Consider the following 27,063-nt stretch of genomic DNA (forward strand, 5'->3'; position numbering starts at 1 on the left):
AGCAATGCTAAAGAAAGGCTATTTATAACATTTTTAATGTGTGAATATACATCTTTTGTAAATCACAGTCTTCATCTCTGTGTGTTTAGGGACTTGCTATTTCTACAACAGTGATTTATATATAAAGATATCTGTATCTATCTATCTATAGGTATATATATATATCTTTGAAAGGGATCAGAGGAAAAAGTCCCTTTCTCTCCCTTTAATTCTGCTGTGCAGGAAGTGCCTCTGTAGGTCTGATAGTCAAACAGCAGCACATGTGGGCTGCACCTGAGAGGCATTTAACTGTTACCTGGTGGTGTTCAGCAGGGTACACCTGGGTTGTGTGTGTGGTGGTGTTCCTCTCTATGGTTCCTGGCAGGTAAATACTTGTAATATATGGATTCTAAGCTAATTCAGATGAAATACCCCCTTTGAAATGTAGTTTACTTTCTTTGAAAATAGAAATAGTCTTGGCTAGTGGTGTTGAATATATGAGTAAGTGTTTGTAGAACTAGGTCCATAAAGCAGCTGTTTCATAAGACTTGCAAAAGAACATAAAAATTAACCAATTATAAAGTTAGCATGTTAATAGGAGAAGAGGAAAATGGGATGTTAATATTTAAACCCATTAGATATTCATAGTTAAATGTCCAGCCCTGCATTTTCCCCTGATAGAGATCAGTAGCTAAATAGCTGCACTATTTTTCACTCTGAAATTTCAATCCAACACTAATATTGAAGTACAAATTGAAGGTCTAATTAAGCAAAAAAATTATCACCATGACTGGACTAAATTGCAGTGTTTGCCAATTAGGAATCATCAGTGGCGGCAAGAGGAAAACTAGTAACATGGTCCAAAGCTTGTTTTCTGTTGTTGTCATCATTTCGGCTTTGAAATACATTTGGGGTGAAATATGTGTGCAAAATTGGAGCCCCTAATGTTAGGAATATTGCAGCTGCTGGTGTCCTGCAGAAATGCTTTTGAGGACCTTTGGTAAGAGCTGAGGCCAGGGGTGTTTTTCCCCTTATGTAGTCTCACAGACAGCTCTGTTGTGAAACTCAAAGAGATGTAAAGATTCCTACAGAAATGAAACAAAAATGCCAGTCTGGACTGCAGGTAAAGCCAAGGAAATAGGCCCTGTCTAAAGGGTTATAGGGTGGAAGAGCAAGGACTTCAGGCCCCTGTTTTGCTAGGCGCGCCCCTCCAAAGCAAARCTGTTTCACTGGGATCTACCTTTGCCAAGCCCAGTGCACAACAGGGCCTAAACTGCAAAGCCGCTGCTGTCTGTAACACCAATCCCCTTCCAAAAAGGCCCTGTGYGTAATACAGTGCCTTTAATTAGCCCCGTAGATCGTCAGGGCCTGCACCTGAGYGTAAATAAGGAGGTTTGCAGGAGGCAGTTACCTAGAAGCAAGTAAGGGCTTCGGTGGATTTCAAAGCTAAGTYGTATCTCGTGTTAATGCATACATAGGAGGTATGTAACGTGCGTATATCAGTAGGTGTACGTATATACCCTCCAGATTGGCAAAAGAGAAGACCCTGTGAGGGTGGAGGGAGCCGCAGGTCGCGGCCGCCCTCCCGCCAAACTGAAAGCAGGTAGAGGTGCTTCCTGCACAGCGGGATTAAAGGCAGGGAGAGGGAGTTTTCCTGGAGCCCTCCCCAACGCCAATCAGGCCGGATCAGCCAGGCGCTGCTTCTGCCCGGCCCTCCTACACCTTTTGCGAGGGCCCAATGGCCACGGCCCTCCGGGAGATTGACTAGAGTCACATGAGCCGCACCGAGGGCAGGTAACTCCGCAGAGGGGAAGGGGAGAGGGAAGGGGGGGAGAGAGGAAAAAAAAAAAGAGAGAGAGAGGGGAGAGAAAAAAAAAGAAAGAAAGAAAGAAAGAAAGAAAAAACCCTCAGGCTGGGCTTCTGCCATGATGTCAGAGGGAAAGAAAGCCCCAGCTTGCTAATTTCGCCTCCCAATCAGCCCCGGCAAGAAGGAGATCACCGGGACCAGGTAGAGATGCAAGTTTCTCCTTGGGCTTTTCCCCCCTTGCCTCCCAAGGAGCTCTCTCTCCTCTCCATAGCGTGATCTTGTTCTCTCCTTTCCCTTTTGATCACTTGGAGGTAGGGGGCGAAGCTTCGTGGGAGTTTTTTGTTCTTTTTGTTGTTGTTGTTCGTTTGTGTGTCTTTCTTTTTCTCTTTTATTTTTTTTTCCTCTCTCTTTTTTTGACCTCTGCTTTTGATTGTAGTTGTTTCCCCCCTGTGGTCATGACGGCTTCGCACAGTGACTCTTTGGTGGTGTTGTTTGGGGCAACAGCTGGTGCATATGGGGCTAAACTGGGTTCGGATGAGAGGGAACTAATTCTCTTGGTGTGGCAAGTTGTGGATCTACCCAGCAAGAAGGTATGGCTTCGGAGCGCTCCTCAGCCGCACCGAGGGCAGCGGGCAGCGCGGCGCGGTCCTCTCCCAGGGCGCTTGTTTTGTTCCCTTCTCAAGGAAGAAGTCACCTTTCTTTGAAAGTCAGGCCGCTTCATTCCCCTCCCCTCTTTTGTCTCCCTGCTTGAAACCTCGGTGGATTCAAGCTCTTAAGATGTCTTCTCTGAACCTGTGAGGGTTTAAAAGAGGAACCTCCAGGCTCCAAACTGCATGCTTTTGGGGGAAATATCTGACCCTTTGCGGCCTGCTGCTGGAGTTGGGGTTTTCTTGACCAATATTTTGATTTTCTGCGAGGGGGAAAAAAAAAAAAAAAAAAATTTTTTTTGTTTGTTTTTTTGGCTAATCCGAGAACATGCTTTAAAACAATGTATTAGTAAGGCCTATCACAACTGAGAGCCACCCAGGGGCCAGAGAATTTTGAAACAACCACCGCTATCAAATCTGGGGCTCAGCTTTGCAAAACGTTCTTCACTTTATGCCGTTTCCCCTCCCTGCAACTACCAACTCCAGCAAAACAAAGCAGCGCTAAGCGCAGTGCATGAGGTGGCCACGTTCCCCCCGAGCTGAGCCCTTGGCCTTCCTGGGTGGGAGGGATGGCAAGCGGGGGCCACGTTTCCCTCGGTGAAATCCACAACTGCTCTTTCTCCTCGTGAGCCTTGTCGCGGGGGCCGTCCTGCGCTTCTCGGGGTCTCCTGCCGCCTGAACTTGCTGCTTAAGAGCCACCTCTATCACACCTCACTTTTGTCCGTCGCTTCTTGACTTTTCAGGTAGGGACGCTGCACAAATCCCTGGTGAAAGCAGACAATTTGGAGCTAAGCGACCAATGTCGAGAAGTGAGTGGTTTAACACCAGAGGGACTGGGCAAGGCTGAGCCTCTGGACCGGGTTCTTCAACAGGTGAGGTTAAGCAGGGGCTATCCGGGGTGAAGGCTGGGAGCTAGAGTCGGTTAAGAACTAGAATCTGCCTTTAAATCACTAGCACATCCTGGAATTCAGATGTATTTATGCTAAAATTATTCCAAAAGAGAGACTTGAGCTCTCTAAGAAGCCTGGGGTTCTGAAACAGCTGYGTACACCTTAAAAATATTTTAGCTGATGCTCTAAGTTCTTGAAAGCTCTGGCATCTGATTGTTTTTTCTCCAAACTCATCTTACTTGAGCCCTAAAAAATATACTGCTCTAATAACACAACTGAATTTAGTAATGCTGATCAAACTTTAAAATTTCAAGCAGTATTTGTAATCTACAGCTTCATTATGGTAACATGTGTTTGGAAGAAAAAWAAATAAATAAATAAAACTAGTTTCCAGGTGAACTTAATTAGTTTATTTTAGTGAGTAGTTAAAGGATTGGTTGATTTGCTATTTGGTGTTAGTTTGTTATTAAATGAGCAAAAGAGTAAAATAAGGAATTATAGAAACAATCTGTAAATTCATAAATCTGGCAGTTCAGGAGACTAAAAGTTGCCTAAGAATTTTTCATGTGGATACAGCACATGCATGAGCTCTTGCTTTCTCTCATTGTCTCTTACATATACCAAATGTGCTTGAATGGAAAAATACAATAGTGCATTTTTGTGGAACATATAAACCTGGCTTTCCACACCTTGTCTGAATCAYTCGTAGGTGTGTTTCTGCAAGAAACTTGCTTAGGCAGTAGAACAGGTTCACGTTGCTGTAACTTCTGGTGACACAGAGAGATAACTTGGCAGACGAGGTACTAACCCTCTTTGATACTGAATGGTTAACATTTCAGTCTGGAGTGCGCGTATTTAAAACTACAAGGGTGCAACTTAAACGTGTCTTAAATTTTGTCAGTGTTCGTCGCTGGTGTCGTTTGTTCTACACAAAGCTTTGCGAGAGTCTAAGAGGTGATTTGTGTAGCTTCAAAATAACCCCTGAGAAAATGTGCAGCTGCAAGTTTGATCTTGTCCCAGATCTTGCACTAAAGACATCTGGAACAGCTTAGCCTAGTACACTCTGTTTACCTTTATAACAGACACACTTTAATTATACTCAATACTTTATGAGAGATTGTATCTTATTGCTGTAAATTGCACTGTAGGTGGGTCTGTTTCGGCAAATAAAGGGAAATACTACCTTTTGTGGAGGTGTGGCAAAGACTCCTGAAAAACAACTTTTTCCCAACCTCTTTTTTTTTTTTCCTTTTTATTTGGTGTATCCATGCAACTAAAGAATGGTGTTGCTGTGAGCTGTTGGATGCTAGTTATAAGGACAGTTCTGTCAYGGGTCTGCTGGAACACTATTTACCTAAGCCGGGCTTCTTTCCTCCTTGGGAGCTTGTGGAGAATTCATTCAYCCTCCCACTTGCAGTGGTGGCAAAAAACAGAATTCCTAAGTTCTAACAGTACATCCTTTTCTGAAGTTTTCGAGAGAAATCCACTGAATATTTTAATAGCATCATGTATTTTAAGAATGAGTCAGGTATTAGTCGACACATGCAGGTATTTTTTTCCCCTTCATCTAGATTGCTTCACATGTTTTGGTTAGCAAAAGCACAGGTGGGTAAAATGGTTATTTGAAAAGGAGGAGGAAAAGGAAGTAGCCTTATGCCTTGATTTCTGATAATACTGTAGCACTTGTGAAATTAGCTTTCCACACCCTGCTTGGATTGTGGTAGAAAATCTGATGATGCAGCTGAAAAGTGCTCACTTCAGCACACATCTCAATCACGTAAGTGAAAGTTTCGGGGCCTGTTCTGGCTTTTGCCTTTGATTCCCAGTCGCTACATGTAGAAGGAAGTGAGACTACAAGCACAAATCCATTCTTGTATTGTGAAACTTTATTATTTTCCCATTATGAAGCAAAGCTGTAGTTCAGCTACTGCAGGCCTGGAGTTTGTTCCACTGAGCACCAGAGATCTCCTGTGACTGAGTCAGCTTTCCAACAGTGGTAGCTTCACCCAAAGCATGTAAGCAATGATTTAGATCTTTTGCCCTGCTTCCAACAAAGCTCTTGAGCAGATACATTATTTCAATGGTATGTCAGGATCTCACGCTGTTACATCTTATACACACTTGCTAATGGAGTTTCTTTGGAAATGTTTTGATTTTTTTTCCAGAACGTTTTTTTTCTGGGCCCCCAAATAACTGTTGGTTGCACCGTATGTTCTGTGCATTTGTTATGAAATTTTGAKTGCTGCCCTTATCCAGAGGGGCGAGCACTTGATTCTACAGTAATGAGTGCTTTTATGAAGGCTACCTATATTTTCCTGAGATGATGTAATGTGCTTGATAGCTGTATTTTGAGGGGAAGGGGATGAGATCCTATCAACACCCAGATATTGGGGAAACRGTTACCTGCAGTTGTAAATCTTGTGTCCTTTGGGAGCAGTCTGTCTAATGTATTTAGCTGAGAATGGCAGAGATAACAGGCCTTGACTGGGTTGTTTGAACATTAATGATGAACTGAGATCTGTTGTATTTGCCAAAAAAAGAGAGGAGAAAAATCTGAGGCTTAACCTTTTTTTGATTGCATATATGTTTGTAACAAAGTAATTAGGAGCTCTTTGCTTCAAGTGTGTGCTTAGAGCTGTCTCAGGCGTGGCATGTCGGCCCCTAGACATGCGTTACCTGCGGTCCTTGACGTGGTAATGGTCTCCTGCAGGTTTTCCTGCTCTGCTGGGAAATTCTGGCTAGGTTGCCTTGGACAGACCCCCAAATCACGGGACTGGCTTAACTAGCGTGTTACTTAGTGATCTTCCTAGTTAGTGTGTTTGTTTATTTTTCTTTTTCTTTTTTTTTTTTTTTTTGTACTTCACAGTTTCCCAATTTCCAAGATTTGGAGAGGTTAGATTAAGAAGAGTTTCCAAATAGCTCTCCGTAACCTGTCAGGAATGGAAACTTGCTTTAAAAGCCAAAATTTCCTTTGCCTTTCAGTCATCCCCATGGCTCTGTCATCCAAAGCTGACATCTTCAAGTGCTTCTATGGTCTTAGCTAAAGCACTTCCAAGTAAAAAATAGAATACCAAGYTGAAAGTGTAGATTTATTAATCCTTCCCCTACCAAACCTAAAACCTGCCTGAATCAGCATGGCTTGCCCTAAGAYGTCTGACTTCCCTAATGCAAGGCAATATTTGCATGTCTCCCTGAAAAAGAATACAGTCAAAGAAGAGCTAATAGCTTGGGAGAGCTGTCTGCAGTACTTAGTTGTAATTAGCATCTCTCTTTGAAAAATAAATATAAAGAGAGAGGTTCTCRTGGGAGCCGGGCATCTTTTTGACCTGTTGAAGACATCCAAGTTTCCCTATGGAGTGCCATTTATTTAAATCTTAGACTTGCTTGGTAGACTGCCCTATYCCTGCTGATCTTTTGTAGCTTGAGTCCAGTACAACAGGGATAAATTTGATTCATATTTTGCACATATAAAATTCGTGCAGGGAGTTTCTTTATTACCTTCCATGAAGCCAAGTTCTGTGCAAATGGAAGGAATGAGAGACGGTTTTCATCAGATGACCATGACAGCAAATGGCCATGTTTCTAAAACATGTGTGAATGCCTATGGATCATCCTATTGAGCTGCAGGAGCAATGGATTTTCTTGCATATCATCAAATTCAKCAGGAAATAAGCTGGTGGGTTGAGCATTTGGGGAAAAAAGGGTTTGGGGGAGGGGGAGGAAAGGAAGAACCCGTGAATTCCTCCAACCTGATAAACCGGTTACTACTTTTTTAAGAGAAACTTGTTCTGCAGCCTCCTCTTCAGAGCGCTAGCAGAAGGTTTTCTTGGCCCGCTTGCCAACTGTCACACCTTCATTTCTGCTTTTTGGGCTTTCTTCAGTCCACCTCTGTACCTTTAGACTGAAGAAAAGAGAAGAAAAAAAGAAAGGAGTTTGAAACTGCAAACTAATTTTTATCTTTGTAGAGCTATTAATCAGCAAGCAAMTAAATACAGATCCCAAAATGTGTGATAAGAAAACAAGAAATTTGAATTGCTATTAGTAATAATTATGGGCTGTTTTTCTAACTTTTTTTTTTCCCTACTGATTTTAATGCTGTAACTAGAGGCTTAATACTTGTTGTTTTACTACGTGGCCACCTTTGACTTAAGTTTACCTAACTCAACCTGAGAGATGTGTAGATATCTTGAGTGCTTTCTATGCTTCAGGTAATACCTTGAGACTGATTACAGCCTGGAAAACCTGTTCTTATTTATCTATTTAAAGTGAAATTTATATTGGTTTTCCCAACTTAAGCTTACTTGGCAGCAGTTTCCCTRACGCAGGCATTGGTGGAGCCTGTAGTCCGGGGTCTTTGCTGGGCCTGCAGCCTCTGCTTTTGGAGCAGTTGTTTGGCAAGCCCTTGGCAAGCCCTTGTCCCGAGCAGACTGTTCTCCACAGTCAATAATTAGGCTGCAGTTTCACAAGATTTGGCCGCAGCAGTGAAGCCTGCTCCTTCCTTTGCCACCCTTTTTGTTGTGTCAGGGAAACTCTTTGGGAAGCTGTGCCAGGAACGGGCCTGCAGAAGGGAGCAGATAGGGTGGGAACTTGTAAGCAGMTTTGCTGTCCAAACCCACGGCCCACGAAACTCCACCCGTTGGTTGTGCTTTCATGATCCAACATGCCTGATGACAATAGAGGCTTAAGGTGTTTCTGCCCCCACATCACGCTTGCAAGCTGCAGTTGCACAAAGGCATCGGTGATGCTGGGACACGCTCCACCCCCAGCTGCATTTTGCAAGTGCAGAGTTYCTGGGGCTGCGGATTGACCAGGAACAGGGCAGTGATTTGTATTAAAAATCACTCTGTTTTGGAGCACTTCTGTCTAACGTGCAGTGTGGCAGAGAGGTCGCTGTGCAGGGCCTGAACAAGCAATGCAGGCGAAAGGACAGAAGTGTTTGAAGGCAGGTTGGCAGCCACTTCGCACAGTGAAACTGGACTTTTTAAAAATTTTAATTTATTTTTATTTTGTGAAGTAAGGAGGATCCTCAGCAGCCACAAGGTGGCCTTCAGGGTAGCTCTGCAGCTGAGTGATGTTTTCTAGACAGCTGAACTATTCTGACAGGAGGGTTGTAATTACTGACTGCCTGTTACCCTCTGGGAGCTTCCTATTCTCACTGATAAACTTAGGTGAGCATTAGCTAAATTAATCCTGGTACTTAATTTTGGAAGGACATAGTAATGCTTCCTGTAGCTGTAGGTTGTGGTATTAGGAAGTTTTCTGTGCTTGGTAATGAAAATGGATGGCAGACTTCTCTGTTTCAGAATTCTCAGTCTACATCTGTTATTGATGTTGTAGATAACTGATGTTGTTGTCCATTACAAATCCTCTGTGCTTCCCAGCTCCCCCTGGGTTATGATTCAAAATATATATATATATATAAAAGCATTTGCCCTCCTCTAGAAAGTAGAGGAGAGGTAGTACCTGAAACAATTCATTTAAAAGAATAATCCAATGAATATTTTTGTTACTGACAGCATTTATGTTCTGTTAGAATTTGTGAAAAAGCAGTAACTTTTGTCTATCTAAAAGCTGCAACACTTTATTTTTTTTTTTCAGTATTTTCTTAAAACTTGCTTTGTTCCTGTGTATTACGCTTTAGAAGGAGTGGGGAATTAGACGGATGTGTCTGAAGCCACCAGCTGCTTTGGAAGCGTAAGGATGCAGTTGCCATGGCTAGCTGGGCTTCTGCCCCTCTTAAATATTACAGCAATATACTTTAGCTTCTCTTAAAACTATGCTTTTCCTGGAAAATGTTGTAAAACACAGTTTTGATGTCTTTTGATACAAAGACTGATGGTGGTCAATGTGTGGCCCTGAAAGACTTTGCACGTCTTTCCTTTAACTTGCAGTAGGTAGTTCAGGAAAATGCTTTGGAAATGGGCAAGCACCCCATTTTTAGGGTTTTCACAAATGGCTGAGGGAAAATAAACCAGGAATAAAAGATTTTTAATACAATTCTACTCCTGTAATAATTAAAATATGCAGCGTGTTCTCCAGGTTTCTGCACGTGAATAGGGAAACGACTTGGAAAACTTGCTGTGGATTTTCTGTATTGCCTGTAAACCTTCCCTGTTCTCTTTTTCCACTTCTGGCACTTGATCTGATCCCTCTTGCAGCTTATATGGAGAAGGCCTCGTGCAGTCGCATAAGGGCAAGGTCTTTGTCCACACATTGTAGCACTTTGCTGAGCAGTTAGGTTTGAGAGGGATTTATAGATCTGTATGGGAACTGATGTTGTTAGCAATGGTATAGTCCCACTGCCCCGTTGTAATATTCCTTTTCCTCTTGTCTGTTTTTTTCCTCTGGAAAAAATTTCCCTTCCTCATGGTTGTTGCTTTGCATAGTAACTGCAGAGCCATCTGATTGCTAACTTTGTTCGTCCCTGATTTCTTTTAGCTGCAACCTCGCTTCAACAAAATACTGATACCCTGAAAGGCAAGGTCATGTCTCTGTACTCAGAAGACACTGGTTCAGAAGTGATGCTTCCTTTAGAAACCCTCTTCCAGCGCTTTGCTGGGACTGTGCAGCTTAGTGCAATGTGCTTTTCAAGGATAGCCTCTGCTCTTTATTTATAAACAACTGCTTTAGCAATCTGTCCCTTATCCATGGAAAGCCTGTGTGGTTAAGGGTAGATGACATATAAAATAAATATACAAAATATTTGGAACTGAGATTTTAATGCTATGTATTTGAACATGTGGTAACTTAGGAAAAGGAAGAATTACCTGTATCCCTTCCTTAAATTCAAGGCTTAAAAAGTGAGAAGGGATGTTGTGTTAGCACTGAAGAGGTGTTAGATTGGAAACAATATTTCCTCCTTAGTATGAACTTGACTCCTGTGATGATTCTGCACACCTGCCTGCTCCAGGTACTCTATTCCTGGAGCACCAGGGTAGTCTCTGAGCTGTCTGTGTTATGGTTCTTCTTGGGCTGGGACCAAAGCTAATCTGTGGTGTTGCCATTCACTTTCTAGTCATAGTAAACTCGCTGTGGCCACTTTGGAAACAAATCCCCTGTGGAAGAGGAGCTCTGTGAGAGCAAGCAACATCTACGTAAGGTCACCATTAATGCTTTCTATTGAGTGGGTCTGGATTCTTTGGAAGACCAAATGTACATTTTGGTCTCCCTCAGTTGCAGGGCTGCTGAAGTCCAACAGGAGAACACTTTGCCTATTCTTATCTTTCCTCTTGTCAAACTTAATCCCTGATGTGTGGAGCTGCCACCTTGATTTGTGATTTGAGAACTTCAGAGACTAAAGGCAAGGCCACTTAGGGATCTAATTCTGGTTCTTCTTTGTGTTTCTGTTTATTTTTGTAAAAGCACATTGAACAAGAAAGGATCAACTCCCCTGAATCAGAACCAGTTTAGACAAGCTTCATTTTTGGTGATACCTGTAAGGATTTGAGCAAGGAATAAATCAATTTTTACACAAGATACTTCATGGATCCCAAGGCAACAGATGTAAGACAGTCTATGCCCTCAACAATGGATAAGACAGGACTATGAGAGTCTTGAATGAAAGAATAGATGATAGGTAGTCCTTTTTATCCCCCCTTCTCTATTTCTTTCCTTGAGAATTACTATAAAAATGGAAAAACAAGCAAACAGCAGCTCAGCTTTAGCAGGCATGAGCCCTTCTCCTCCAACAGGGTTACGCTTGCCCTGCAAACAATGAGGCAGTGTTGAGTAAACAGCGCGGGAGCTGCGCTGCAGTCAATAGAGCCAGGGCTAAAGATCACATTGCTAATGAAAGTTTGTCCTTGAGACAGGGAAGAGGCAGTGGGGGAGGCAGGGATCCCTGTGGGAGAGCTTTACTTAAGTCAAGACTTTTGGAAATATTGACATCCCAACTTGTCAATCAGAATTTTGGTTTGACTGGTGTGTTCAACCTGGGCTTTCCGTCTGCTCTGAGCTCACTGAGTCGGGCTGATAGGGAGCAGCCCGGRAGGGGTGTGGGGCACCCTGTATTCCTGCCTCAAATGTAGGTAAAAGGTTGGCAAGAGGACGGACTTTTGTGTCACTAATACTTAAAGTTTCATTAAAAAATTAAAGATAGACTAATGAATAATCTACACCAATAGTTTTTAAGCTATTCTACAAAATCTGTATCTTTTTATCTTTTTATCTTTTTTCCCTTTTTTCTTTTTATTTTTTTGCCCATTTTTGACATCCAATGACCTCTTTCATATGGGTTAATTTAAAGGTGGAAACTAATATTTTATCACCAAATGTTTTCTTATTTAGTGGTTTCCCATCACATAACATAGCAGTAAAGTTAGTCCAGAAACTCTGAAATTTGTATGCTGCTGGAATTTTATCTTATACAAGACTGACTTTGGGTAGCTTATTTGTGGGATCCTAGGCATATTTCACCACTCTCTTATTAAAACAGATTGTGCTTTTGAAGGTAAAAGCTGTGACCTGATTGCCATGACATTTAGATGGCTTGAACCGTGGTCTTGCCTTTTGTGCTTAATGCATTCCCTGAATTAGATGCTCTAGATACTATGGCTGGAAACATGCAAATAGTCTGGTGTTGCAGACTTCCAACTAAGAAATAATTAATCAAAGATGATCATAAAATGTTGAGGTGAKGTGGCTTGCGCAGATATTCGTCTTGGTAGGCGGATTGTTACCTTTTGTTTCTAGGAAGAAGGAAAATTTAGTTTCACTGTTGTTTACTCTAGCACAAAGGCCCAGACCGACATAAAATGAATTAAAGAAATAGTACAGGAGCTTCGTGGTTAAGATAGGGGTTTGACAGTCACACAGTCCACTTTCTGCCTTCTGTAACAGATGCATCTAAATCTGGGCAAGGACTTTTCTTTTTTACATCTTTTTCCTTTTTTTTTTTTCCTTTTTTTTTCCCCTCCTTGAACTCTTACCCGGCTTTACACAAGCCTATTGTAAGGACAGTGACTCTGTGCCCTGAGTGCTGGTGAYCTGTGTGGTGACAATAAGGAAAAGAGAGGATAATTCCTATAACTTGAGCATCCCAACACCAAAGAAAACAGTATCTTCAAACACATTTTTAAAACTCTATTCAGGAGAGAATACAAAAAGGCAAGAAGATTCATAAGGAGTCCTAAGAATCCTATATCAGAATTCCTTACCTAAGAGTATGATAGGATATTTTTAGGTAGAGAGGAGTTCCCAGTGCTGCATTTTGCATCTCCTTGAGGCTGATGAGAGCAAACCTGTTCTTGCACTTGSAAATTCCAGAGCTGGATTGAAGCTCTGGCTACATTTGGGTAATGGTAATAAACCCCTCTGGCCGGCTACCTTAGATATGTTTGTGGTGCCCATTGCAGTTGATTGCTCAGATATTAMATACAGCTAATAGAGGCATCGAGTGATTAGGTGCCTTGACTGGTCGTATTGAGCGCAGCTGCTTTGTCAGTCACATGCTGGAAGTAAAAATGATTTATTTGTGCCCAGGCTGGTCTTTGGTACTTAAAATAATCTCTGACATTAGTACTCAGTAAAGCAAAAAATCACTTTTAATAGGAGAAATCAAACTGATAATATTGTTTTCTAAATGCTTTTAGTGAGGAGACCAGGGCTATATCTGTTGTTTTCAGTGTTCCAAAGCTATAAGAAAGTTTCCCTAAGAAATAAAATCAGGAAGCCACTTACTTTTGTGTCTGAATAGTATCAAAATGCAGCAGTTTCCCTATGTTAGAGGGGAGTGAAAGAAAAAAATGCTGCAGCTTTGGAGCTTGAGCTTGTTGGTTTGMGCTTTTTTTAATACATATATAACAACTTCAGTACAAGGTCACCGTGTATCCATTATCAGCCATGTGGAATAACAGGTAACAGATGAACAAAGGCAAGGGCTTACTATAGGATTCTCTGTTTAAAAAGTTACTTGGCACAATAAAGGGTTATCAAACTTGTAAATAGTGCTGAAATGCACTCCGTGCACCTCCCAGTGGTATTGACATGCTTTAAATTCCTCCATTGCATGGATAAGGCTGACGTTATCACCGGACTCCGAAGAAGCGAAGGAGCAGAAAGCTGCCCATTGGAGAGACTGTAAATAAATGTGAACCCCTCATAGATGTAGGGTCGGAGGCACGAAGTCCAGGTGCAAATGTTTTCCGAAGCTGACATACCATGGCATGGTACGTTATGTATGTTCAGACCTTGTATATCAAACCAATGATTTGTTGTTRTTAAGATTTCTTATGCTGCATAAGAGCCTTTAAATCTTAAAGAAAACTTCAAGATTGCAGATYTTTTTTTTCTAGTAGTGCTTCAGCYCTATTCCTGTTGTGGTGCCAGAAAAGTATTGTTCACCATTCCCAGCCATATGTCACCCACTGATCTTCCCCATGCTCTTCCCCAAACATGCCCCAGCTGACCCCATGTTATACATTATGGTGGTATCTATGTAATGAGCTGTAGTGCAGCTGTAGAGAAGGCAAAACACAGCCTGCCTAAGGAAGTCCCAGAATGGCAGAACAGGTGAGACTGGTTCTCTGGAGATGGTCTAGTCCAAAGCCCTGCTCAGAGCAGGGTCAGCTAGAGCAGGTTGCACAGGTCTGTGTCCAGACAGGCTTTGAATATCTCTAAGGAGGAAGACTCTACAACCTCTCTAGGTAACTACTCCAGTGCTCAACCATTGGAGATCACCTTTCAGGGCCTGCAACTATCAGATTGGCTTTGGATATTCTCTGTTAATAGATTGTAGAGGGCTGCAAAGTCAAGTTTGGAGAAGACCTGCAATATCATTACCTATTGAAGTGGAACTTGTAGAGCATCATCAGAGGGGATTTGGGGGGCAATCATTTGTCTCTTGTTTTCTTGCCTGGAGAAAAAGACAGATCATTGTTATGTTGTCTGTGCTACAAGCAAAAAAAAAAAAAATCAAAAGTCTGAAAGGTGGTCTAAAACTCAGATGTAGTGGCTGTTTGCTGAATGATTTGTCCTCCCATAGTTAGCATAAAAATGGCATAAAAGTCAGGATGGGAACTGTTTACCATGCTGCTTGGGCAGAATTGCATATCCAGGTGTGACCAGCACCAAGTTGCTTATCTGTGGCAACCGAGTGGCATTTTATTGATATCCCACTTTTGAAACCAYGTTCTCATAATATGAGGACCAACTTTGTACCAAAAATGCTGATGAATCTTCTTGCACCTTATCTTTCCATTTCAGCCAAGTTTCTRGATTTTTATGTTTTACTTTAGCTAGTAGGTGTTTCAAACCCCGTCTTATCCTGAGTTAAATTGCACRATGCCTCTAACTTCAAGGATTGGCAAAAAATCTGGTGTCTAGTCTGATGGTGTTAGCTGTGGTTGGTCARGTTGCTGACAGGGGCAAAATGGAGCAATCTTGTGCGTCACTGGAGGAAATAGCCCTGACTTTGAAGAAGCCCTGGGAGCAGGCGTGATGAGTAAGCAGCAGCCCAATTTTAATATTTATTTATTTTCCCTCAGATGTGAATCTTAGCTTTAGGTACTGTTTGTTTCCCATCGTGGATGGGTTCTGTAATTGAATTGTATCTCTGTTTCATGACCCTGCCAGCCCCAGTGCAGAAGCAGTGACCTTTCTCAAGGATGAAAGCTATTTTTAGGTAGGGAAATGAGAACATCCAACCAGGCAGAGGTTTGTTTTATGGCTTCATACATGACAGCTAGAGAAGGAGCTTCCCGAGGAATCTTTCTGTTTCTCCAAGATGTGCAGCTTTGTTCTCTTAAGAGTTAAGGCAACCTGAAGGGGACTGTGTCATTTCAGCCACTTGGGTTTCATTTGCAGACAACCCAGCAGCTTGGGCTGGCTTTCCTCCAGCTTTGCTGCTGGCCAAGCACGGCTCTTCCCTCTCTTTGTACTCTCGGCTCCAGGASCTGGATCCTGTTTAGCCAGTTTTTCAATCTGGTGCCCAGACTCCCCCCCCTTCCTCTTAACCATTTTTTTTCCTCCAAGAACAGGTTTGGATTTTTCAGAGGTAAATATCCAGAGCCACTTGCTTGCTACTAAACTATAGCTTCTCTGTGTCCAGGTTTTAATCTCAGTATTGAATTATTGAACATGTTCCTTCATGACATGATTTGTTAGACCTCTAGTAGAGTGTCTGCTCTTGTGCAACAAGCAGCGGAGGGTGATGCCCATGCACTGTGCTTCTCACAGGCTAAAAGGAGGTTGGTTGCAAGATGCAAGCAGTGATGATTAATGTGCTGTAATAACGTGGTTATGATGAGATGAAATAACTGGATTAACAGGGSAGACTGAGAGTGTGGGAGCTTCGTGAAGGAAGCCTCAAGGTGGGGCAGCTCTGCATGCTAAAGCAAAGGAGTGCTGTGGAGGGCAGCGTGCAGATGAACGACAGCAGGTAAATAGCTGGGGTGGCTTTGATTAGTGGAGTCGAGGAGACCTGGGTGGAATTTGCAAAATGACACAGCTGCACGCAGGACATTGAAAACAGGAGCCAGAAAAAATGTAATGTAAATCCGGCACTAGTCTTAACTTGTCCTGAACATGCTGCGTTTGGGTGTGTGCTGTTTGCCAGGTTGTTTTTGAGATGCTGCCTGAAATCTGAAGTGTGGAGAAGAAAGCTGAAAATGGCTTTTCAGCAGGAACTCTGACTTGCTTAACTTGTATTTCAGTGCAAGTTTATAACCATACCTGCACTGCTTGCTTTAATTGCTTCCGAATATACTGAATATAGGTAGAATAGGCTACCTAAGGCTTTCAGGCATCTGCTGTCCACCTCCTTAAGGCCTTCAGCCTTAGGGTGCTTTGTAACCTATAGTAACAAGAGCTGCTCCATAACTCTGCTTTTCCTATGTAGCCTTTCCAGGGGCTGAGGGCATCTCATCCGGGTGGAAGCAGTCAGGTCAGGACCTGTCCTTCCTGTGCACTGGTGTTAAGCTCACTGCTGTGTCCTGTGCTCTTCTCCTCGGTGAATCCTCCTGCTCATGCGCCTCTCACCTGTCCCCTTCCTCTCTTCAGTTAACCTGGGGAGTCAGTTTGGGGCAGAAAGGATTGTTTGCATCTCCTGGCTGCTCTCCCCATGTTCCTTTTGCCTTCTAGTCCAGAGGAGACTGCCTGAACTTTGAAAAGCTATTATAAAATAGGAGGTACATAGTAAAAGCTGCTAATCTAATGACCTTTTATTTAAGGTAGCCTCTATTAATTGGGGCAAGTGATTGTTTTGACTAGTTGATTTTTTTTTTTTTTTTTTTACATATGTCAAGCAGTGGAAAGGAGTTTGCAATGTTGAATGTTATAACTATGCTTTATTAAATTAGGGCAAATATTTAGGCATGGTTAAAAACAAAAATGTAACTATTGTCTTTTTGCCTTTTTTCAACCTTAATACACCTAGGACATCGAGCTTTTCTCTGACCTTAATTTCACTCTTCGTATTGTCCTCTCCCCTGGGGTTGTTGTGCTGCGTATCTGTGTCTCAGCTTTATGTTGCATGGGAAACGCAAGCTGAAAATTAATGTGACTGTTTCACTGCAACAGTCTGGATTTCACTAAGACTAAATCACTACGTGATCATTTAATCACTTGTCCAAATATTTTTCTCATTTCACTTTCTAATTTGATGAAAACTGAACTGCTATTCTTTTGTTTTACATATTTTAAAATAAGGGGAGGGGAATTGCATTTTCTGTTTTCATAAAGTTTGGGGGTTTCCCTCTTATCAAAATAGCTTCATCCTTACAGCTTTTCTCTTAAGAGCCCATGTGCATCTGGAGAAACCTGGGGTGCAAAGTTGAAGGTTTGGGGAGTGTTTTGTTACTGCTCGTCACTAAGGCTCTGCTTCCTTTTGGCAAGAATCATCGTATGTACCACCTGGATTCCTATCAGTGTTTCCAACCCTTTTTTGCAAATATTTGTTCTTTCCTGTGCCCAGGAATTAAAACAGAAAGTAATAAGATGTAGCATCTAGTTAGAGGTCCTTGTGTCTGGTGTTCTGCTGTGGAGCTTTGTTGCTGGCCTGGGACTGTGGCGGTCCCCAGAGCTGTATTTCTTCAGTGGTTCCTTTGAATTCTCTGGATTTTTCTTCTCTCTTTCTGGTGTTTACGCATCAGTTGAGGTATTTTGAGCACTCCTGGATCTCGATTTTCTGACTTTTAAATCATTCCTAAACAGTGACTCGTTTTTATAGCCTCAGGTTCTACAGACCTTCAACTCGTGATGTGAACACACCATCTGGACTAGCATTTGAGAGGAAAGGTTTTGTTTATTTTTTGTAAAGTGCAGAGAACCACATTTCAAAGCGTGAAGGGAAGAATATTTCATCCTTCTTAACCTTTCAAGTATCTTCTGTTTGATTAAGTAACATCCTTTTTATATAGCTCTAATCTTTAATTTAGGCAACTTAAACAAGGGACTGATGTGTCCCCCTCCCCTTACTCAGCAATGCACAAAATTCTCTCTGTCTTGATGTAATGTAGTAGTCGCTGCTCTCGCAGCAGTAGGGGAGCTCAGACTAGCTGCCTAAGTCTAGAAAAGGATCAGAATTGAATTTCAGCTGTTCCTTTGACTTAAAGCCTGCCTAATCTTTACCTGCATTCATGTTCAGTACATGATTTCTCCCTTGTGGAGCGTTCCCTTTGGGACACAGTGCTGCAATGGGTGTTTGGAGTTAATATTGGATAGCTGTGGGTCAGATCATCAGCATGTCATCCTTCCAAAGGAGAGACCAACAAACTAACTGCCAACAAACCCTCTTTCCCCATAAATAGGTTAAAATAGAGCTATTTTGAGAGTCGGAAAATCAACTTTTTGTCATAAAGTCGTAAAATCAGTCTGCTTTTTGGGGATGGTTGKTTTTTAATTGTAAGCTATTCCTAAGAGCAATGGGAGGCTGCTGCTTAGTGGTGTTAATGACTGCTTTGTTTGTGATGTGATGCTTTCCCGGGAGGGAGCAGCACCAAGAGGGAAGCCTGGAATAATTGTATTTGTCCCCTTGAAAGTTAACTAACAAGCTTCTATTTACTAATTTGATACGTGTACTTCAGTGCTTTAGCTACCTATTATGAGCAAGAAAGTTAATACTGGTGTGGGCTAATATAAATATTGGGAAGTGTTGTATAAGGGCGGAAAATCAAATTGAACCTGCTGCTCTTATTCTCCTTGAGAATTAACCTATTGGGGGTTATCCATCCTGCAGGTAGGGGATAATTTTGTGTTAGCAAGTGTTCATAATATCATATCTCATGAAGAACTTTCATTGACTTGACTCAAACTTGCTGATAACGTCACTTTTGAAGGTACTAGGCAAGATTTTCTTTGGCTTTTCTTAGTACTGCGTTTTAAATGTTAATAAATCCTCAGGAGCARCTTTTTGCCTTTTTGAAGGTCAAAATAGAACAAAATAAGGATAACTGAAGTCAAAGGTAGGTTAGGTTTAAAAAAAAAGGGGGGGGGCAATTGAAAAATGAGTATTGTAATTGGTCTTGAAAAGCTTTTTATTCTTTCAGGTGTTCCACAGCCTTTTACAATGAGTAGGAGTTCAGATTTTGAACCTTTATTATAATAAAGGTTACAGCATACGTTAGAATGCCTAATTCTGCTATCTTGTTCTAACTGTACTTTTCCCCACACTGCTGGTGTTACTGCTTTTCTGTTCTGCAAATGCATATTATTAGGAGCTCTCATCTGATCTCCATTGTGATTTTTTTCAAAAGCTAATATAAAATTTTGACTTTACTTTCTATTTTTTGATAAATAATAACTTGTCATTTTATGGCATTAGTTGTATCGGAGAGTAAAATGAAATTTATCATTTTATTTTCAGTTTAGTCAGCTGGTATCCAGTGATTTGAAAGTACTTGGAAGGAGCTCCTATACACTCTGCAGCGATGGCCAGTTACTCATTCGACAAGTCCTCCACCCAGAAACATCTAAGAAGGTATGAGATCAGACTTGTTGTAGAAGGGCAGAAGAAGGGCTGGTTTTTAAGGTCATCAAAGAAAGTAGTTGACATGAGTCTGAGGTGAGTAACACAACCCAGCCTTGGAAGATATAATGTTCCAAGAATACTAATGGTGCTCAGTCACATGGTGAGTAGCAGAGTAGTGCTAGATGTTGCTCTTGGAAGTTGGCTGCAGCCTCTAAGGCCCCAGAGATATGAGCATAAAGAGGAGGAAAATAAGGAAAGCAAAGATAAAGAAAGGAACAGTTCAAGTTGTTTCAATTCACAGGAAGAGGGAAGAGAAGCGAAGGTACGATTCCAACCTTCTAGACAGCTACTCTTGTGCCTAAGCTTGAGGTAAACTCATGGCTCTGTGTGGAGCCATGGATTCCAGCTGGGATCAGAAATTAATGGGAGTCCCTGTCCTAAAAAGAGTCCACTTAGGCAGCAACTTGCCCTGGAGAATGGCAGTGGTTCCTATCTACACTTCTTCAGCAGGAGTCTGCATGGGTGTCACGCTRCGGTAGAGTTGCTAYTCCAACATGAAGCAGCAGTTTCTCYTCCAGATTCCTGCAGGGGCACTGAGCTGGCTTCTTGCACAGGGATAAGAATCTTGTGTTTGTGCAAGTTGGTGTTTTTGGAGTTAGCCTGTCTGCAGCAACCCCACAGGAATGGGAGGTGCTGACCTGACATAAAGGAGTTGGCTGATTAGTAATATGTATTTTTTTTTCTCTATGTAAGGGCATTGCTCAGTGCTGAGTTCCTACAAATATCCCTTTGGTATTTGTGTAACATCATTATTTATTCCTTGAGAAGAAAAAGCTAATGCCTATGTGAAGGTCTGTTGTGAATGTTTGTTTAATTACATTGTATAAATAAAGTTCTTATCCAGTATGGAACAGTAATAAATGAAAATGTCTTTTAACTTGCTGGAAGATATATTGTACACCGAAACAGTATTTACTTTAAACTTTGTTATGATCTTTTGACACGCTGGTCCCGTTTAGTGTAGGCACAAAATTAAAGAAAACTTTATATCCTGAATACTCCTATTTTATACAACAGCAGAATTGTTACTRAAAGTAATAGGTGTTTTTATTTATTTATTTTTCTCCCCCCACCTCTCTCTAAGCTGTCCATAGCTGTTTTGCACAGGTTTACCATTCAGGAGATACTTAGTTCAGCTTTTCTAATGTTGCAAGACTCTGGGTTTGAACTGCATTACAAAGGAACTGAACTGTTTGATCGTAGATAAACTGATGGCATGCAACTATGTGATGCTTGAAACTGCCTTGTTTAGTGCAAAGATCTTAAAACAGAATTTAGAGGAATGGTGTATACAAAACAACCTTTTTGCCTTCCTTGCAGAACTTCCTGCTGTCAGACTGCTTTTATTCTTTTTATGATCTTCGCAAGGAATTTCACACGTGCTATCCTAGCTCAGCCGCCGTGAAAGACCAGAATATCAAGACTATGGCAGAATGTATCCTTTCGCTGCACGTTTTACACAAGAATCATTTTCACATTTCTAGGATTTATCTCTATGATCACTACAGTTTTTATGCTCCTAARCTAAGATAAAAGTTTTAAAATCTTGCTCATAAAATTGAAGGAACTTCAAGCAGAACACACTTCACTCGGTAGTATTTTTTTCACTTTTCCTGCTTGGTAATTCCATTGAAGAAAGATGCTTGTGTTGGTACTTGTAGCTCTCAGCAGGCCTTTTTAAGAACAGATGGGTTTCTCCTGTTAGCAGATAGTGAGGATCAGACAGATAACTATTGCTGAAATGAGTTGAAAACAAAAACAAACCCTACGAGAACTTCTGTGACCCCACTGAATGCTGTTAAAGTTCAGTTATGTTTGAAGTGACAGAATCTTATCCTGTGTTATTCCACTTCTTTTTTTTCTTTTTTTCCTTTTTTTTGTAAGCTGTCAATAGTTTTCTGACTGTTGACTATTAAAGTGAATATTAACCAGTTTATGAGCAGAGTAGCAAATGCCTAATGGTCCACGTGCCCCAGCAGAGACCAATACAGTTTGCTCACCCATTCTGTGTCAGTAGCAGCCCAGCTTTACGGCCTGTTTACAAATGGTTGTGCAAACCTGTGATTTCCTATACTGACCTGCTTAGATCTAGGCTTAGGGACGGATGAAACGGAGGAGGACTTCGGYGTGTGGCAGGTGAAGACCATGGTGGCCATCATTGTCAGCATGCTCTCTGAAAGCTGCGGTAAGTGGCCTGTTCATGCAGAGTGCTGCCGTCTCCCCTCCTCATGCAAACTGGCAGGGGTCCTGTCATTGCTACTTAAGTAATCTCTGACCCTGCTTATATTTCAACTTCTTTTCTTGTTGCAGATGACATATTTACTGAACCTGAGACTGTGAAGTACAAGTATGAAACAGGTCCCTGGTAAGTGCCATTGTCACAACTGTTTATAACCAAAGATGAGTTGTGTCTGCAGCAARGAAAGCTTATTAATATTTCCTCACCATCACTGTGAAAATAGGTTGTTTCCTGGAAGCAATAACATTGTACTTGTTAATACAGTGAAGACAGACTGTAGTTGGTATTTGGAATGCTGTGCTTTAGTCCTTTGCTTCAAAGGCACTGCAAGTAAAAGGCTCTTTGACCAGCTTCTTTTYTGAAGGACAGCCAAGCTGACTTTTCTTACCCAGTGGTGAAGAAATATTTGTGGACTTTCCCTAAATTGATAGGGTGGTAGCTTGTGCACCCTATRTGGAATGAAAGGGAAGTGTTTTTTATTTGTTTGTGGGATTTTTTTTTCCAAATATATTTCAGTAACTGGTTGAATTCTTCATCTTAAACACAAGTGATTATACTTATTTATGTGTAGGATTGTAATGTAGCTATCTGTGTGGAATGTTGAATCTACAATCTTTTTTTTCCAAATAAAATTCATCCAATACATTACTACTTTGCCATAAGACAAAGTTATTTGTTTAAAGAACAGTAATGTGGTAGACAACCTAGTACATTTTGCCCATGGTGTATATGAGGGTATTATCCCAGTCATTTCCAGTTCCTATATTGAAATGAGTACCAGAATTAGAGTCTTGACAGGAGAGAGAGTCTTGATTTATGTATTAAATAAATGGTAAAGTGCAATTTGTTAAGATAATGGAAAACATGGATTAAAGGTTACCTTGGCTTCTCTTTTTCCCCACTCTATGCAGTAGTAAATCTGAAACAGTGGACAGTGAGACAGTAATACGTGCCAGAGGTTTGCCGTGGCAGTCTTCAGACCAAGATATTGCTCGTTTTTTCAAAGGACTCAACATTGCCAAGTAAGAAAATCAGAATTTTTCCCTATGAAAAAAACATATCCCTCCTCTCTGTCCCCTTCCTTCCCACCCCCCCCCCCCAAAAAAAAAAAAAAAGAGGAAATTGGAATCTATGTACATTATTATGGCACTAAGCAGTGGATAGTAGTATTTTTTTTTTTCCCATTGAAAACTCCTTGTTAAAGCTGGTTTTCTCAGTGCTCACAGGAAATTATTGGACTGGTTCATTAGATGCATTAAACATTCCAATTCCCATTTCTCTTTGGCTTACCTTGCAGAGGCGGCGTGGCCCTTTGTCTGAATGCTCAAGGAAGGAGGAACGGGGAGGCTTTAGTTCGGTTTGTGAATTCCGAACAGAGAGACCTGGCTTTGGAAAGACATAAGCATCACATGGGTAGCAGATACATTGAGGTAAGAAAATATATATTTGAAACAAGTCTTTGGAAAGCAACTTGGATATCTTTAATGCACAGTTTTGAATGAGAACATATTTGTTCTCTTATGTTGCTTAAAATAAGCAAAGTATAATTCTGTTGCATGCAGAAGTGTTTTATGAAGCCTGGGCCTCTGACGCTCTTTGGAAATAGTGAGAACTGAATCTCTGCCTTTACTTGATGGTTTATTTTTGAAAATCCCATGCTAAGTTAACTTTAAATGTATTAATTGTTTCATAGATACATAGATTTACAGAATAATGAAGTTAAGATGTAACTTAAGCCTTAACTTAGCATGGGATCTGAAAAATGTTTTTATTTATAGTTGAACTTTGTGATTTTTCATGTGTGCGTTTTTGTCTTCAAGGTTTACAAAGCAACTGGGGAAGAATTTTTAAAAATTGCAGGAGGTAAGTGATGCTGGGCTTCATCAGAATTATTAAAGTTCATAGCAATCTTCCAGTTTTGCTTTTTCTTGGCTGAGGACACAAATGGAAAAGGAAGTGGTTTTTCCTCTTTTACCCTCAGAGATGCCCATGTTCGAGTCTCAAGTAGTTGAACTGGAGCTGTGGGCATTTGGGTTGTGATGATGTCTTTCCCAACTTCATTGCAATAGGAAAAACTTAAAGGGTGAGGAAGTTGATCCTTATATGATGCTTTAGAAAAGATTATTGGGGATGGGTAGTGTCTCAATGCATTGTTGCTTCTGAGGCTTGCAGAAATGGCTGACCAGCTCCAGCTGAGCCTCTGTTGTTCTCTTTTTGCTAGGCACCTCCAATGAAGTGGCCCAGTTTTTATCTAAGGAGAATCAAGTTATCATCCGGATGAGAGGCCTTCCTTTCACTGCTACTCAGGAGGATGTCTTGGGCTTCCTGGGGCCAGAGTGCCCGGTCACAGGAGGGAAAGAAGGACTTCTCTTTGTCAAATACCCAGATGGGAGGCCCACGGGAGATGCATTTGTGTTGTTTTCCTGTGAAGAATATGCACAGAATGCACTTAAAAAGCACAAAGAAATCCTTGGAAAGCGTTACATTGAACTCTTCAGAAGCACAGCAGCAGAAGTGCAACAGGTTGTAACTATTGACTGTGAGACTCAAAACTCAGCAGTTACACATTTCTTCCAATACTTGCATATAGGTATCTTGTAGATAGTCAGGAAAGTCTTGAATATGAAGGATATTCACTTCTAGAAAGGGCGATATGGGCTTCTTGATTAGCGTGGAAAATTAGGCACCGTTGTTTTTATTGGCAGTTTTTATAACATTCCCCAGATAATGAAGGAAAATAATAATTTTCTTCCACACCTTAAAATTAATTCTAAACATGTACTAGATTGCTGATATTGTAATAAGGCCTCTTGAAAATCTGAAGTATTCCCTTAAAATTSTTTTGCCCATGCATAGAATCTCTAACATAAAATCCAAATCTGAATGCATTGAAAGAGCTTTTTTTTTTTTTATAACTGTTTTGTTGGGCGGTAAGGATTATCAGAAAGTGACTGAAATGAAAGAAGTAAAATCTTTGTTTTCTTAAGAAAATATATTTTACACCTCCCCTTACCCTCCCTACCTCCTTTCACCAGTTTCATACTATTAAAATACTATTTTATTTTGGCATGAGCAACTCTAGCTTTAGAAAACACGACAGGTTTTTCTGCTTGACAGGGAATGTTTCTAAAGGAAATCATTATGAGAGTTGATCCAGCTTTTACATAAGCAGTGGTTGTAAAACCTAATGCAATTACTGTTTCAACTAACATGCAATGACAAGCGCTGGGCCAGGGGAAAGCTTGCACTTGTAGACCTGTCACATTTACCTGTAGTCCTGTGAGATGGAGATTAGAACAGTCAAGAATCTGATATGTGTATTATGAAGCCTAAGTAAATAGCACTGGTGAGTTGCTTTTTTCTTGTGATTTTTAATTTCTCCTTGGAGAAGAAGAGGTGAAGTCCTCCAAGGACCCAGCCTGCTATGTCACAGTGACCAGCTTTTCACTCCCATTTTGTTATATGACGTATTTATGTCATTGCTTCTTCCTCTGGGACAGATTTCTAAGGTGATTTTTTTTTTTGCTACTTGAGCAATACCCCATTTGGAGGGGAATGCAATTTGAGTAATTATGAGAGGTAAAGCAAGCTCTCATCTGCTTAGTTCCTAATAGAAAGGAATTACAATATTTCCAATATTTTCAGTCTTGAAATGTTGAACATATAAATTATTGGTGGGGGGGAAGGCTTCTGTTGAGACAGCCTCTCTAGGTTGAATTGTTGTTGACAGAATTAAAACTTTGCAATCTCTTTTTGTGCCTCTCAGTGGAGTGTGTCACAATCGCACTGCTTTGTGAAGGAGACRCTTCAAAAAGGAAAAAGCCCTTTTTTTTAATTGCCTGGTTTAATTTGCTGCAATTTAAGTAAGAACTGTTAAGCAACAATACTGGCCTATCAGCACAACCGTTTTTCAGCAGCTTCATTTGGGAATGCCCAACAAACAGTTATTCTGTTTAAGCATTTTTTGTTGTTGTTTTTCCTGTATTGGAAATGGATTTATTTAATTTAAACGTATGAAATGGTATGGTGAACATAAGCTGCTGTGCCCAGCCACATGATTTGTAAGCCTTTACGCTGCTTTTCTGTTGCCACCAGGTGCTTAACCGCTACATGTCCACGCCTCTCATTCCCACCCTGCCGACTCCCATCATTCCCGTCATCCCCCCACCGTATACCATCGCCACGGGGAGCGTGCGCGACTGCGTGCGGCTCAGGGGCCTGCCCTACACTGCTGGCATCGACGACATCCTGGAATTTATGGGGGACGCCACAGGGGATATCAAGCCCCACGGAGTTCACATGGTCCTTAACCAGCAGGTAACAGCACTTTGCAAAGGAGAGCTAACCTGATATAGACACATGTTTTCTTCTACTGTCTTTGCATTCCCTTTTCTCCATCTCTCGCTCCCTTTCACGTGAGCATTTGCTTTTCTCTTGGTCTCTGTATATGAGAGACTGGGAAGGATAAAGCTTGTGGCCTCYTCTTTTAGAGATGTCCGTGTCCAAGAGGCTGCTGCAAATGCTTCCTCATGTTCCAGTGCTGAAATCCTGAGACGTCTCAGGATTCAAAGGGAGTTGATAATTAGAGTAGGCTTTGAATGTGTTTTAATGTTATAATTAAAGGGGTATTTTGTCTTTGCTATCTTTCATTAAAAATAAAGTCCTCTGGCCACAGAAATATTAAAGTATTATCCTTAAAGATTTTTGTTTTGGTTGGGTAAAGAAGGAAGCTTTCTAATATTTTACATTTAGATGGATAAGCTCTAAGTGGGCTGATCTGACTTTGAAATTAGCCCTGCTTTGAACAGGGGGTGGATTAGAGACTTTCAAAGCTTGTTTTCATTCCAAATAATTATAATAAATATGTAAAGGTATAATTTCACTAATTATGATTCATTGGTTGAATTATTAGYCATTCATACCAGATGGGAAATAACAATACAGACTTTCGGTAGACACTTGATCTTGATGTCTTCTGTGTTTCTCATGTTTTAGCTGTTTTAATAACCGATGGATTTATTTTTTTTTAGGGACGGCCATCAGGTGACGCTTTTATCCAAATGAAATCTGCTGACAAAGCCTTTATGGTGGCTCAGAAATGTCACAAAAAAATGATGAAGGACCGTTATGTGGAAGTATTCCAGTGTTCAGGAGAGGAGATGAACTTTGTTTTAATGGGTGGCACTTTAAATCGTAGTGGCTTATCCCCACCGCCATGTAAGTTACCATGTAAGTCTGCACTTGTTCTGCTCTCTGCTGCTAAAGGCTGATATGTGGTAGGTGCTGAAGCTTTGTGGCCTTTCACCTTTTGACTTGGGTTTTGCCATGATCAGCAATCATCCGCCTGTGTCCGTACTGAGATTGGAATTGTTCCCTTGGGGCAATAATGGGACTGATTGGAGGCGCGTTTTATTGTATTTTCGGTGGTGAGTAGAGGGCAGCAAGGCCTTGCCAGCAAAATTGCTGCACTTCGCTTTCCGTGGGTGTACTGTTCTTCTGAGCTCTGCGGTAGACTTGCCTATAGTGAAACCTACTTG

At 41.2% G+C, this 27,063-nt stretch overlaps 1 protein-coding gene across 2 annotated transcripts in view; it reads left to right on the forward strand.

Moving 5' to 3' along the window:
- Positions 1 to 1,909: 1,909 nt before the first annotated feature.
- The window catches only part of ESRP2 (epithelial splicing regulatory protein 2), a 37,833-nt gene continuing 12,679 nt past the window's right edge, over positions 1,910 to 27,063 (forward strand). For both annotated transcript variants that reach the window (XM_026043135.1, XM_026043136.1), the window contains exons 1-13: positions 1,910 to 1,987; positions 2,223 to 2,376; positions 3,177 to 3,305; positions 19,123 to 19,236; positions 20,608 to 20,722; positions 21,374 to 21,472; positions 21,598 to 21,652; positions 22,438 to 22,548; positions 22,824 to 22,956; positions 23,347 to 23,389; positions 23,748 to 24,049; positions 25,622 to 25,843; positions 26,557 to 26,755. In XM_026043135.1, the coding sequence (XP_025898920.1) occupies positions 2,242 to 2,376; positions 3,177 to 3,305; positions 19,123 to 19,236; positions 20,608 to 20,722; positions 21,374 to 21,472; positions 21,598 to 21,652; positions 22,438 to 22,548; positions 22,824 to 22,956; positions 23,347 to 23,389; positions 23,748 to 24,049; positions 25,622 to 25,843; positions 26,557 to 26,755 (1,657 nt within the window). In that variant the 5' untranslated portion in view covers positions 1,910 to 1,987; positions 2,223 to 2,241. The remainder of the gene's footprint in view (positions 1,988 to 2,222; positions 2,377 to 3,176; positions 3,306 to 19,122; positions 19,237 to 20,607; positions 20,723 to 21,373; positions 21,473 to 21,597; positions 21,653 to 22,437; positions 22,549 to 22,823; positions 22,957 to 23,346; positions 23,390 to 23,747; positions 24,050 to 25,621; positions 25,844 to 26,556; positions 26,756 to 27,063) is intronic.

Source organism: Nothoprocta perdicaria, unplaced genomic scaffold (assembly GCF_003342845.1).
Source record: "Nothoprocta perdicaria isolate Ctin4 unplaced genomic scaffold, notPer1 scaffold_321, whole genome shotgun sequence".
Lineage (NCBI taxonomy): Eukaryota > Metazoa > Chordata > Aves > Tinamiformes > Tinamidae > Nothoprocta > Nothoprocta perdicaria.